At 37.1% G+C, this 15,736-nt stretch overlaps 1 protein-coding gene across 2 annotated transcripts in view; it reads right to left on the bottom strand.

Moving 5' to 3' along the window:
* The window catches only part of DPYD (dihydropyrimidine dehydrogenase), a 777,563-nt gene that overhangs the window by 729,952 nt on the left and 31,875 nt on the right, over window positions 1-15,736 (bottom strand). For both annotated transcript variants that reach the window (XM_004420800.3, XM_087446926.1), the window contains exon 2: window positions 9,274-9,384. In XM_004420800.3, coding sequence (XP_004420857.1) covers window positions 9,274-9,384 — 111 coding nt within the window. The remainder of the gene's footprint in view (window positions 1-9,273; window positions 9,385-15,736) is intronic.

Genomic DNA, 15,736 nt, shown 5'->3' with positions numbered 1-15,736 from the left:
CAAGACTCAAGGAGGCACTCACTCTCAGGGTCCTGCAAGTGTGGTCTCAGTTTCCCAACATGGGGTTCCAGTGGCCTTGCCTGTCCTCACCCTCCTTTTTATAGTCTCTCCACCCAAAAGAGTAACTTAACCTGCCTCCTCTTCCCACCCCCACCAGCCCTTATTTGACATCCTGCTGGATTGAAAATGGGAAATAATCATCAACTATGTTAAATCCAAATTCAAAATCAGACTTTATGGGGTAGGGATAGTTTTGCTATAATCCCTCCTTCTTCCCCTTAGAAATTTACACATGTTAGGTAGTGAGGCCAATGGTTTGCATTTCTTGAAGGAAAAAATGTAACTGCAGACAGCAGAGAAGTAAGAAGAGTTTCTATCAGACTTGAGATTTCAGAAGTCACGTTTTCAAGGAAATGGAAAGGATTTGAGCGATTGACAGTGGATTTAGGTGGAAATGCGTGATGAGTGAAAAGCAAATGTTCTTCTCCATTCCTACCCTCTCATCTAGACTATATGAATATTTTAAGAATAGAAAGACAACATGAGGATCGAAAGGAAAGGGCCCAGAAATATTGGTAGATCCCAGAGAAAGAGGATCAGTGCCCAGCTCCTCAAGCTGGAAACAGGGAGATGGCAAATACTAGCCAGGTGCATGGAAGTCACGAGATGGGGAACCTGTAACTCGACAACACGGTGAAGCCCTGGGAGAGGTGACTAACCATGAAACGTCCCAAGCCCCAGTGTTGAGAGGGACATTAGAATGATTGTCCTGTGTTCAAGAGGGATTTCAAAGTAGTAGAGAAGTAGGGGACAGGAAGAAACCTGGTGAATGGGGATGAAGGATGACTCCACACCCCCCATGATGGTTATTAGTGGCAAAATGTCATGAAGAATCAGCTGGGCTCCTCTCACCTACCAGACCTCCCACCAAATCCCCAGGAACTCAGATGTTAGCCCAGAGTAATAAGGTGGGGGGCGAGGGGGTTGGGAGTGGAAGCAGGGGAAAAAGAATCCTGAAAGTGACAGTAACTATGCTTCGACTTGTAGAGAAGCGCAAAACAGAAAAGTTCGGTTCTAGGAAAATAAACGTTATATTTCCTGCATGCCTGAGTTTCTAGTCTGATATTTGTATTCTCTACACAACCAATGTATTTTTCACCTATTGAAGAGGGCCTTAAGTTGCAAACAATCTTGGTTTTCGTTATTTTTTTATTTCAGAAACTCCTTCAGGCAGTGAGTCTATTTTTGAAAGAAAACTACTGTTAGCAATCAGGAAAGCAAGCTCAAGCTTGAGAAGTTGTTTCAAAATACAGTGTAAGAAGAGGCGAGGGTAGAACAAGGATTGCCTTCTTACAGTGCATCTGGTCAAAAGTTCACTTAACTTCGGAGCTTAAAAGTAGGAATCCATATGGTGAATTTGATATGTACCAATATCGGGACCTGCATCCTACGTCAAGTTTAACAGAGCTAAGTGGCTGGGTTCTAAGCAAGAATGACTCCGCCTTCCCTTTCTGAATGAGATTAATTAATTGATAACTTTATTAACTACATAGATTTCATCCCTTAATAGTCACGTAAACTTGACAAGGAAAAATGGACCCAGCAGACAAGGCAAACTGTAAGGATAATTTCCAAAGTACAAAAAATAACCACATTTGGAAATTACGTATTAGAGGAAAAACACACTGACCTCTTCTGCCTTGTAGGAACTCTCCCACTCTGCTCTTGTGGTTCTGATCTCACCGCTCATAGTGCTGCTTAAGCATTAAGCTAAATTCTCATCTCGGCCTGCCCTTGCTATGCTGGTGTTCAGTGACATGCTGAGCCATCCTGAGGCAAAAGGAAAAAGGTGTGCCCCTATATACTTTTTTATATATTTTTAGATTATTTATCTTGATTACTGAGTCTTTTGGTGCCCCCCTACATTTTGTACCTGAGACCAATGTCCCACTTGCCTCTCCCTAATCCTTGCCCAAAGGTCCCAAAGATCTAACCCGCACTCTCTTTCTACTCTACACACACGTCCTGGGTAACCCTAGCCAAAGGCTTTTAATTACCCATTATTACCCATTTATATTCTGATGATTCAAAACTTTTCATCTCCAACCCTGACCCATTCACTGAGCTACAACTTTTGTAACTAAACAGGATGTCCTACAGGTACAAGAAACTCAAAAGATCCCAAACTGACTCCCCTATTTCTCTCAATTTATCCTATAAAATCACCTTCCACTCTGAAAGTTACACTGTTTCAGCTAAAGGCAAATCTGACTGACTCACATTGATAATTAAAATTCCTTCATGGTTCTTCCTTTGAAAGAGTACTATTATTATTTACTGACATTTCTGTCTTCTTCAAAAGAATTTGAGAAGTTCTCGGCAAGGCCTATCTCATATTCATCTTTATTCCAGCGTGCTAAGTGGCATAATGCCTGGCCCACTGTAAACAGGCAATAAACGCAGAACCAAAGTAGTAACTGAGATTTTGAAATTCACGTGGGGAAGAAAAATGATTTATCAAAACCTATACATTACTCAGTCATTTTCATTGCCTAGAAAGAAGAAAAGTCAATGATTTATCTTTATTTACTCATTCAAAAATTTCTACTTAAAAAGCTCCAGTGCCAGGTTGCGTGTGTTCAGCCTCTAGTTCCACCATTTACTTGTGGGACTTGGACAGGTTTCTTCAGCTTCCCTGTGCCTCAGTTCCCTCATCTACGAATGGAGATAAAATATAGCACCTAGTTCATAGGGTGGTTCTCAGTCTTAAACAAGTTACTTCACAAAGAGTACTTAGAAATATAACTACAGTTAGCAAACTCTTAATACACCTAATGGTTTATTCATATTTTTATTTTTTTACTGTGAGTACCTACTATGTGCCATGTGTTTAGAACAAAGTAGCTAAAATTCTTAAAAACATGTCTAATAATTGGCTGTCTTTAATTGCCTTTTCTTTTTATTTTCACCTAGGATAAGTTTTCTGATTTGTAACATTTTCTGGTCTTCAAAAATTCCTAATGGAAAATGAGTGCAAAATATTTATGTAATTAGAACAGTTCAACATTTTCAAAAGTGGCAAAAATAAACAGCAGTTATGGAACACCTGCCTAAAAGATACTGGAAATAACTGCTTCATGCTTCATTAACCAGTATAAATACATTTGCCAGTTTAAATCCACTACTGAATTCAGAATTTCCAATTAATTCTAGATGGGTATTAACCTGCCAAGGGAAAAAATTTCAAAATTGCCACTCTTAGGGCACTTTTAGAGGTCAAACACACCTATTTTTCTAAAAAGCCTATAATTCATTTATTAAAACCAAATTTAAATATACTTTAATAGACAATTTTAGACCACTTATTTTGTAGATTTTATTAATCTTTGAATAGCATCCAATACAGTGCCTGAAATACAGTTGCTTTAAGGACAAAAGTGGAAAGAAGGAAGTAAGCCGATAGGGAGAGAAGACTATACAATGGAGAGAGGACTGTACAGTGGAGAGAGGATTACACAGCGGCTCAAGAGAAATATCTTCTCTGAGACGTCAAAGAACCCCAACCCACAACCCTGATGTAGATATGCAAACAGTGATAAGTCAGTGATTGTCTGAATTAAATTAAAACAGAAAATTCTAACGCCAAAGCAAAATAGTCAGAAAATGAAGCAAAATAAACACAAAAAAATAAAACCCTTATATTTGTTGGTCAGGGAGTTGGTTGAAATGTACCTTTTTCACTTTCTTCAGAAATGCTGTAAGATTACTGGTCACAAATGTGACAACCATTACAATCCACAATTTCCTTAACTTTGATTTATGTCTTTCCTTACAATCTTATTTGTCTTTCCTAAGGAGGCCAGCTGATATAGTGGAAAGGGCACACTAGATTCACATGACCAAAATTCCAGATTTGGCTGCAACACTAAGTAATTTTAATGAGCTTAACGAAATCATTTAACATTTTCAGCATAGTATTCCTCATCAATAAAATGAGGAAACAATTCTGAATTGTCCATTTGCATCATGGTAAAAATCAAATGCAATATGCAAAAGTACTCTGAAACCTGTACAGTACTACACAAGAAGATATATAATCCTTATGTCTGGTATGTAAAGAATATGTAAAAGAAGAGTCATATTCATTCATGCATTCATTCAACAGATATTTAGTGAGCACCAACTGTTCTAGAAGCTGTGTCTTCAGCTTATGAATCAAAACACATGATGAACAAAACACAAAAACCCCTGCTTTCCCAGACTTTATATTCTAGTGGAAAAAGACAGACAATACACAAATTAGCGAGTGAAAAACAGTATTATCAGTGATGAGTGCTATGAAGAAAAATCAAGCAGAGAAGTCTAAGGAGAGCTAGGTAGGGGGGCAGGTTAGAGTTTTAAACAGGGTGGCCAGAGAAGGCCTTGCTGAGGTGACAACTGTACAGAGGACACTGTGCAAACTGTGAGTAAGCTGGAATACCACTCACAGATTCCGAGCACAGGAATTTTAAAAGGATTACTTAGATATATTATCAAGAAGAGACTCTACCAGGAAAGGGCATAAGCATGGAAATCCACTTCAAAGCTATTGAAGCAATTCAGGTGAGAGATGATGGTGGTGGCTTAGAAAGGTTGGCGGTGGTGGAGGTGGTGAGAGGTGATCAGATTCTGGGTATATCTGAAGGCATAGTCAAAGGATTTTCTAATTAGTTATGGGAAGTGAGAGAAAAAAGGAAATTGTGGACTCTAATATTTCTCTCTAAATGAAAGAATGGATGGAGATGACTCCAGGAAGAACAGGTTTTGGAGATAAGATCATAATTTGGATTTTCTACATGTTACGTTTGAGATGCCTATTAGACATCTAAGTGGAGGTATTCAGGAGGCACTTGGTTATAGAGGTCTAGAATTTAAGAAAGTGTTCCAGGCTAGAGATATAGATACAGGAGTCATCTGTCTGTAGACGGTATTTAAAGCGAGGAGATGGAATGAGATCACCAATGAGATCAGCTGGGCACTCTAATATTTAGGGGTAAAAAGATGAGGAATAACCAACAAAGAAGCCAAGAAGGAAACACCAATGAGGAGAAAAGAAAACCATGGAGTTTGGTGTCCCGGAAGCCAAGTGAAAAATATATTTCAGGAAGGAAAGAGTGAGTGGCTGTACCAAGAGCTGTTGATACAGGCCAAGATTTGGCTCTTTGTTTAATAATTTAAAGTTCATTTTCCCTAAAAGCAAAATGTGAGACAAGGATTCTGGTGCACGTGATTATGGTGTGAGCGCTCTTCAGGAAAAACCAGTACAGGAGGGGTGAAGCAGGGTAAAGAGGAAGGAAATGCTGAGCAAGGATCCAGTCAATGGTACTGTCTAGTCTTAGCCAGAATCAAACGCCCATAAGAGTCGTCCCTACTTTGAGGCGAGTGGGTGGGCTTCTTTTAAGATAATGGCTTTGCCTTTAGTTTTTAGAAGTTTAATTATGATGTCTTGCTGTGGATCTCTTTGGCTGTCACTCAGGTTTTTGAATCCGTAGGTTTATGTCTCTTGTCAAATTTGGGAAGTTTTTAGCCATTATTTCTATTTTGAGTATTTTTGAGCTCCACCCTCTTTCTTCTCTTCTTTTGGATCAGGGTGAAAGTCCAGTGGTCTCTCCACTGACAGCACGGCGTATGGGTGAGGGCACAGGCTGGCTTGGTTACTGGCTAGCTAGTGGGGGTGAAAGTCCTGACTCCCTACTCTTTCACCCAGTAGGGGTATTGGGGCATCTCATTATCTCACCCCAGGGTGTAAGTCTAGGCTCCCCACTCAGCCTTTATGAAATGCATAGGGATGGGGTCACAATTTCGTGTGTGTGTGTGTTTGGCTAGAGGAGAGCAGTTATTGTCTAAAAGTCTTCTGTCTTGCTAGGCTGTCACTTTCCGGTCTTTTGATTAGAGAGAATAGATTTTTGTTGCAGCTTTTGCGTGTGTGTGTGCTGATTGGCCTTTCTGGGTTTCCAACTTCTTCAGCTCCAAGGCTGGAATATATGATGAAAAAAGAAAACCCAGAGAACTCACCACTTACGGGTCTTCAGGTTCCATATCCCTAGCTGGTTGCCCTTCTCTCCATCTTTCAGAGTCTTCTTATATTTGTCTTATGTATAGGGCTTTTTAATTTAGATGAGTGATTATAAAACACAAGTATGAAAATTTATAAATTTTAAAAAATAAATCATATCTTTTGGCAAAACTTTTATTCAATTCATCATACCAGCACAAAGAAGAAAATAATAAAAAGGAAAAGGACCGCATCCTTTAACTGCACTGAGGATAACTTTCAACCCTAGCTCCTTATTTCCCTTTTTCAAATGAACGTCACTGCTCTTTGTTAATCCAGGTGTGTCATATAGTTTTCAAAATGGTATACATCCAGAGATATAAATATGATCTAATAAATTGAGATTATTTTAACATATATTTAAAGCTTTCATTTCATTTTTCCACTAACACTGTTCTTTATAGAAAACTCGAAATGTACAAAAGTGCCAAGGAAACAAAGATAATCACTATTAACATTTAGTTATATTTTCTTTTTTCGTTGTGGATATGTGTGGCTGTGGATAAGTGCACACATTCTTAAATATAGTGATATGTAATGCCTTTCCCATGTATAGATCATGAGTATTTTTCCAGATTATTATTTCAAAAATAATTTTAACAGTTGCACAATTTACCACCAAATGAATATGCCCTAATTTACTTAACCACAACCCAGTGGTTGTTATTCAGTGGATCTTCCCTCTCATTTTTCTCTACCAAATAAATAATGTTGGGATAATCCACTTTCTACTGAATTCTTCATGTACATTACTAATTCTTTCCTAAGGATAATTTACTAGAAGATGACTTACTGGGTGTAAGTGTTTGACAATTTAAAGGCATTATTATGGGCTAAACTGAATCCTCCCAAAATTCATATGTTGAAGTCCTAACCCCCAGTACCTCAGAATATAATTGTATTTGGAGATAGTCTTTAAAGAGATAATTAAGTTAAAATGAGGTCATTAGGGTGGGCCCTAATCCACTATGATTGGTATCATTACAAGAAGAGAAAATTCAGACACAGGCACATACAAAGGGAAGACAATGTGAAGACACAGGGAAATGACAGCCATCTACAAGCCAAGAGAGAGGCTCAGAAGAAACTGACCCTGCTGACACCTCGATCTCAAACTCCTAGCCTCCAGAACTGTGGGAAAATAAATTTCTGTTCTTTAGGTCAACCAGTCTGTGGACTTGGTTATGGTAGCCCTAGCAAACTAACACAGATGTTAATGAATATTGTCAAAGATATTGTCAAATTGCTTTCCTAGGAATTTGTGCCAATATATATTTAACGGAGAGAGCCCATTTCACTGCATCTTTGCAATTATAAAAAATATGATAAAATAAGACTCAATTTACAGGATATCATTCTGGAATAAAAATGCTAATTTCCATAAAATAATAATAACAACAATCACAATAGAAAAAGTCTCTTTCTAAGTAAAATTCTGACCATCAATAGTTTAATAATCTATAAGTGAGACCTTAGAGAAGTCATCTAATTTATCTGGATCATAGTTCTTACACCTTTAAAATGAGAAATTTAGACGTGATAATCTTTAAAGGCTTTCTAACTTCGAAAATTACATGATTCTTTTTTCATTGCCCTTCAATTGTTCACATCATTATACAGGGTCATGCCTTATAGTCGGTCTATTCCTTGATCTAATTTGGACCACATCGATGTCCTTCTAGAGACCTCTACTAGAAATGTCATGGTAGAATGCAAACCTCACAAAACTGGAGCAAGGAAAACTGAATTCCAAATCCAGGTGTGCTATTCAGTGGCTGTGTGATCATCTCAAGTCATATTGTTTCTCTGTATTTCTCTCTGTATTTCTATTTCTTTTTTTCATTCAAAAAACTGCTGAGTGGCCAGTGACAGAAAAATAAAAAATCAGATAAACACATATGCACATGCACACAAACCCTCAATTCCCATCCTCAAAGAGTTCATATGTAGGAAGAAACAAAGAAGTACATAAAAATAAACTAAAATCATTATATTAGACAGTATATACAAAGCACCAAAAGAGCTAATGTTAAATAAGCTAATACTATTAATTGTCTCATTAATTAATTAGAGAAAATTAATTCGTGGAAATTAATTTTGAAAAATCAGGAAAAAAAGGAAATTGCTTTCCAAAGTTAAAGATTTCTATCCCCTAAAATGGCATTTTAAATATTGCCTTCAAGGTTCTACTTACTTAATCCCCATCCCCATTTATGGCCTCGCAGTCGTAGCTCTGTAATCACCTCATAGGCCCAGTTAAATAAGGTTCTCGCAATTAGTAATCCCAGAGAAACACTATTTTGCTTCTGCACCTCACCTGGAAATACTAGATGTTCACACTAAACATCTAATGTTCATATGTTCCCCCAAAGCATATTTTCAAACAGTTTGTATATACCAGCGTACCCTTCTTCAGTTGAATTATATCTGTAATATGGAAACTCTTCTGTATCATTGTGTCATTACATAAACAATTTTAAGGTAAATTTTATAGAGTTTTAAGAAAAATGCTGGCACCAACCTAAATTTACATGATTTTTAAGCGTTTTAATAGATTTTTTTTTTTTTTTTTTAAAGATTTTATTTATTTTATTTTTTCCCCCCAAAGCCCCAGTAGATAGTTGTATGTCATAGCTGCACATCCTTCTAGTTGCTGTATGTGGGACTCGGCCTCAGGATGGACGGAGAAGTGGTGCCTCGATGCACACCCGGGATCCGAACCCGGGCCACCAGCATCGCAGCGCGCGCACTTAACCACCAAGCCACAGGGCCGGCCCTTTTTTTTTTTTTTTTTAATTTATTTATTTTTCCCCTAAAGCCCCAAGCGATAGTTGTAAGTCATAGTTGCACATTCTTCTAGTTGTTGTATGTGGGACGCGGCCTCAGCATGGCCGGAGAAGCAGTGCGTCTGTGTGCGCCCAGGATCCGAACCCGGGCAGCCTGCATCGCAGCGCACGCACTTAACCGCTAAGCCACGGGGCCAGCCCTAGATTTTTTTAAAGCAGTAAAATTAAACACACTTTCGAGATTATTCAAATATAAAATATTTAAAATAGGAAAAAATCACAGCTGTATGTTATGCATATTTAATTGTATTTCAAAGCATATGTAAAATCTTGTCTTACAATGTGTAGAATGAGATAATTTTCAGCATGAAATCATGTAGCAGCAGTACTTACAAAGCAGTTCTTATCAGGATTTCTTTTCCAATGTTTCTTGTCTAATTTCTTGGCCGAAGTGGAACGCAGAATTGCATGAGTTTGTGTTCGAGGATTTAAAGCCAGGATACTCTGAAAACAGTGTAAACAATGTATAAACATACGTAAATATGTTGGCATGTAAAAAAAAATCAAAATTTTATTTTAATATTCCACCAGTGCCACACACACACATCACACACACACTATACCCCCACCCTCCACACACCCCCACGCCCCCCCACCCCCTGCCAAACAAAGGCTTAGCTAGGAGAGAAAACTTATGATACACGACGGAAAAATAAGACTACATGTGATCTAAACAAATTAGAAAAATGACTCAAAATTATCAAGATGGTGTTAAAGAAAAGTAAGTGAGAAATTCTGTATTTGGGTAAAAAAAAAAAGAGTCCAGTGTGGGAAAATCCTAATACAACAAAAATTCATACAGATAAAGTGAGAAGGATCAAAGTACTTTTAGAAAAAAATCAAATAATTAAGAAAAACTCTTAAGGACATGAATTGACAAAAAGCTAAAAGCATGTCCAAAATGTGACCTGGCTCCTCAAACAGTTATCTCAGCTTACATTAATAGCGTTATACTGGACAAAATATGATTGGAGTAATTCCTCTCACATTTTCAACTAAGTTGTCAGACAATGCATAGTAAAAATTAATTCTTCAGGAAAAACAAACTAAGAAACATGAATACAACAACAACAAAACAACAGACTTTGACCAGAGAGAAGGAACTATGGCGGTAATTGCTTCAGTTTAATCCAATTAACAATTTTTCCCAACATCTTTCAACAATATTTCTGTGTTAAGAAACAGTATGTAATAGCTGAAGAAAAAACCAGAGAAAAGACTTAGAATGAGACAGAGGTTTTCAATAGTTCAAGAGCTTTCACATGGAAGAGGGATTTAACTTATTTTGTATTAGTCGAGAATGCAGAACTGAGACGGTAAAAATTAACGGAGGAAGATTTGGATTCAGATATAATAAATACATAAGTGGCAGCTGCGACTATCTTAGAAATCACACCAGCCAACTTTATCGCCAACTTTGTCATTTAAAATGACATTCATCTCAAACTTTCCTCTTCCAAGAGGGTTCCCTTGACTAATCTAGATCTGTCTTTTTGTTCTACAAAACACAAACATCTATTCTGGGACATACCAATCTATACAGTAACTGCAGCTTTATAAATCTTTCTTCCCTCCTAAACCATAAACACTTTGAGTTGAAAGATTAGGGATTTTTTTTTAAACTTTGAGTCTTTAACATGCAGCACCTAGTAGGTAGCAGATGTTCATGTCTTTGAAACAAATGATTTCAAAATCGTGAATTTGGTTTTTAATCCATACTGGTCACATAACTTGGAGTAAACCATTTATTCTTTTTGATCTTCAGTTTCCTCACATGCAAAATGTGGCAACACTTGGATCAAAAGATTGCAGTAAAGAATAAATGAAATGCATGATACAACATGCTTTCTGAAGGATAAACACCCTAACAATTAAAGCAGAGCGAAAATGGAATCCAAGGGTACTGCGACATGGATTCGCAGCAACATAATTCACTGCCCATGACTTGTTCATGCAGAGGCTGGATAAGAATTTGACAGGGGCCCTGAGGGGAAAGTTCCTACTAGACTTAACCAACTCTAAGATCACTTTCCAAATCTAGATTCTATGATACTATGAAAATTAATGGTTGTTTAATCTTTTTCACATATGAAAAAGAGCCTTTATTCGGCTCCACAAAGAATCATCAGAAAGAGCAAAATAAATGAGTAGATATAAGAAATTATAATACTACTAGACATACACTAAAAACGTTGTTTTCCTTTCTACTATTGTAATTCCACAATAAACTTATCTAAGTTTATCATTTACTAGGTGATATCCTAGCTGATTTTATAAGAATATTTATTAATGATAATATGAAGGATTTAAAAATTATGTAAACTATAAAAATGACTCTTCAAGATAAATTTTATACTTAATATTCTTAGATGAGAATAAAATCAGAAAAGAGGCACTTCACTCCAGATTTGATTTAAACCAGTAACAACAATACTCTCCACTTTAAGTTTTTAGTTTACAAATTGCTTTCACACATATTATCTAATTTAACTTACAAACAGCTACTATTATCTCAATATTTTGGATGAGCAAATAAGTTCAGCATGGTTAAATAAACTGCTGGAGATCTCACTATTAATATGCAAAAGGGATTGAATTAGAACTCAGTTCTTCTAAGTGTTGGGCTTATATTCAAATTCATCCAAAGATGAAGACTATATTCTACTGTGACTTTGTGAGGTATAAAGTAGAAAAGAAAATCTTTTTAACCACGTGTGTAAATAATATTAAATGGCACCTGAGTAACTCAATAAAGAATTAATTTCAAAGCCCTATCTTATGCAAGCCTTTAAAACATAACCACTAGTGGTCACTTTCAGAATGGTGGCGTGAAGACCTCTGCAGATCAACTCCCCAGCAAAACAAACATAATTGATAAAAATAACAATCCTTCAAAGTCTCCAGAAATCACCTTAAAGTCAAACAGCAAATAAAGAAACATTTATTCAAGAAAGATCTACTAAAACTTGGTAAGAATGGCAAGAGTCTTCGGCATTTGAAGTACAACTTGTCCCTACCATCCCTTCTCCCAGCTCAGCATGACAGAACTTCCACCTCACTTGAGTGCAGCCAAGAACACAGGGCTCTCTCTGCCCCCTGCTTCTAGTTGAGGGCTGTGGTATCTCCTAAGGAGGGGAGCACTGTCAGCATTTATCATCCCCTTCCTCCCTCTACCTGCCATGCAGCAACTAAACTCCAGGAAAGTGCAGCTGAGAAGTCGGGAGCTCCTTTGCTCCACCAGACTCCACTCATAGAGCAGAGGCTCTGCCTCAGGAACAGCATACCTATAACACTGGGGTCCTGATCACCCTCACCTCAGCTTGCAATGGTTTGGAGTTAGCACACCAGGAGAAACAAGCTGACATCAAGGCTACTGCCTACACCAGTGCCCTGTTCATAAAGCAGGAGTCTCACTCTGAGAGTAGCAGGCCACTGTCACCACCCTAGCTCTGGAGCTGTGGCTCAGAGATTTTTCCCAGAGGAAGAGTCAGGCCATAAGAACAGACAGCTCTCCCCAAAGGAACTGACTTTATTTGAATTTGTATGTGAGGAAGTTCAAGTTCTCAAAAACAATAAAGATTTTTGATGGCAAACAATTAAGAGGAGGCTGGTAGCTTCATGAGAGCAATGAACTAAATCATAAGGCTGATAGTTTACCAGAGAGAACCAGAGAAAGAGATAGCTAAGAATAGCTCCCCTGGGGTCACAAAAAACCTCAAAGACTCACCTCAAAAACTACCCCAGCAAAGGGGCCCAAATTCAACTGAATCACACTGTGGAACAACTTATATCCCAGGACATTGTCAAAAATAACAGAGCAATCAACCAGCAGTCAGTAGAGACTAAGAGCTGGGTGTGATACCAACACAGGCAAACAGTTTAACAAAGAAATCAGGGGAAAAGGCATAGGACTCCTGATAAAACCAGGGTTATTGTGCCCAATACTGTGCCCATAATAATTGTGTTATTACACCCAAGGCTTCACCCTATGAGAGTGCTATCAGAGGTTCACACTACAGGGGAAATAGATTTCGCTAAAATAGTTCATCAAGACACTAAACAAATAAGCAAAGAACAACAAGCCCCCATCCCTGTGGGTGGGGGGGGGGATTAGTATCCAGAGTTGCTACAATATGTTATTTAAAATGTCCAGTTTCTAATAAAAAAAATTGCAAGACATTCAAAGAAAGAGGATTGTGTGATCCATATAAGAAAAAAAGCAGACAGCAGAAACTACCTTTCAGAGGGCCCAGGTGTCAAATTTAACAAAAACTTCAAAGCAGCCATTATAAGGCATGTATGGTGACAATATCTCGTCAAATAGAGAATATTCATGGAGAGACAGAAATTATTATAAAAAAGAATCAAATGGGCATTCTGGATCTGAAAACTACAGTAAATGAAATGAAGAATTCACTAGAGGGGCTCAAAAGTAGATCTGAACTGGCGGAAGAAAGAATCAGCGAACTTGAGATATCAAGAGGGATTATGTACTCAGAAGAATACAGAGAAAAAAGAATGAAAAAAACTAACAGAGCCTTAAAGATATGCAGTACACCATTAAGGACACCCTGTAATGGGCATATCAGAAGGTGAGGAAAGAAAGGAGACAAAACATAAGAAGAAATAATAGCTGAAAATTTCCCAAATTTGATTTAAAAAAAACAGACAGAAAAAATCTTAAACTATACATCAAAGAAACTCAACAAATGTGAAGTAGGATAAATGTAAAGAGAAATACACATAGACATATTAGTAAAAATGCTAAAAGTCAAGGACAAAGAGGAAATCTTGACAGCAAGAGAAAAATGACTCATTACGTACAAGGGAACTCCAATAAGGTTAACAGTTGACTTCTCATCAGGAATAATACATGTCATAAAATAGTGGGATGAAAATTTCAAAGTACTAAAAGAAAATAAAATGTCAACCAAAAACTCTATACTGAAGGCAGAAGAACAATAAGGGAATAGAAGACTTGAACAACACTATAAACCAACTAGACCTAAGAAATATCTATAGAACACTGTACCCAACAACAGCAGAATGCATATCCTTAAGTGTACAGAACATCCTCTAGGACAGAACACATGCTAGGCCATAAAAAGTCTCAACGAATTTGAAAACATTAAATCACACAAAGTAGTTCTCCAACCACAATGGAATGGAATTAGATATCAAAACAGGAAGAAATCTGGGAAATTCACAAACAACTTAGATAAACAGTAAACATTATGCTGAGAGAAGTCAATTACAAAATACCACATATTGTATAATTCCATTTATATAAAGTGTCCAGAATAGGGGCTGGCCCAGTGGTATAGTGGTTAAGTTCGCGCACTCCGCTCCAGCAGCACGGGATTCGCAAGTTCAGATCCCAGCCTGGACCTACACACAGCTTATCAAGCCATGCTGTGGCAGGCACCCCACATATAAAGTAGAACAAGATGGGCACAGATGTTAGCCCAGAGCCAATCTTCCTCAACAAAAAGAGGAGGATTGGCAACAGATGTTAGCTCAGGGCTAATCTCCCTCACAAAAAAAAAAGGGTCCAGAATAGGCTAAGCTATAGAGACAGAAAGTACAATGTGGTTGCCAGGGGCTGGGGGATTAAAAGAAAATGGGGAGTAACTGCTTAAGGGTATATGGTTTCTTTTTGGAGTGATGAAAATCGATTTGGTGATGGTCGCACAACTCTATGAATACACTAAAAACCTTTGAATTCTACACCTTATACAGGTGAATTGTGTGATATATAAATTATATCTCAATAAAGCTGTTACCAAAAAAAATAATAACCACTAAATTCTACATTCCATGGATTTCACTATACACTGCAGTCACTCAAATAAACATCACTAGGGCTTCCTTTATTAGCCCAATATAAACAAAGATTATTTTTAGTAATTCCTATATATGAGAGACACAATATTTCTTCACTCTATCAATCTAGCTCTCTTTGTCTTCTGGACAACAAACACAAAACAAAGCTATGAGTTTTATTCCTTATGATGAAATAACGCCAGAGCAACCCACAAACAAGAGCCAACATTAGAAAATAGAAATCTCATTTTTATACACAAAAAAGGAAAACATTTTCTCATTATAAAATAAATGCAGTTTTTTGTTCGTCTACTTATTCAACCTTGAACCATTACTAACCTCATACATTAATTCAAGCTGATAAATAAAAAGATGACATTTTTTAAAGGTAGTTATTGTGGCCAACATTTAAAGCAAAAAAACTAGGCAACATGCAAGAAAGATGGATGCATTTATTTTAGTTTTTACTTCCACAATCCATATTGTGATAAATTATTATGTTTATCTATGTCGGCATAGTAATATAACTTTTAAGAATAAACATTCTGAATGCAATTTATTGACTGCTTATCACAGTAGCTTTTCTTTTACATAGCATAAGTAGAAAGTATAACATAACATGAAATATTGGGTTAACCTTTTGTGAAAAGGCAGTGAGTTGAATTCAATGGATCTTAGGTAAAAATAAATTGGATTGTGGAGAATGGTTACCGAGGATTTGACTTAATAATATCTCAAATGAAAAGCGATATAAAATAAAAATACAGGACATGAGTGGCTGAGAGCTGTTAAAAACAATTTTCCAAAGCAAAACTTTTTAAGACTATAAGCCAATATCATCAATAACTAAGCAGCTGGTGGAACATACACGGGAGTTCTAAATTGCATTCTTCCTAAGAAATGACCAAAGGTGGATCCTAACAGGGTCATGGGGTCCCCTCTCTGGTAAATTGAGCACTTTAAGAGGCCCGTT

This window comes from Ceratotherium simum, chromosome 2 (assembly GCF_057802395.1).
Source record: "Ceratotherium simum simum isolate JZ-2026a chromosome 2, ASM5780239v1, whole genome shotgun sequence".
In the NCBI taxonomy this organism is placed as follows: domain Eukaryota; kingdom Metazoa; phylum Chordata; class Mammalia; order Perissodactyla; family Rhinocerotidae; genus Ceratotherium; species Ceratotherium simum.
The sequence above is the reverse complement of the archived record's forward strand: the minus strand, read 5'-3'. Positions and strand labels throughout refer to the sequence as shown.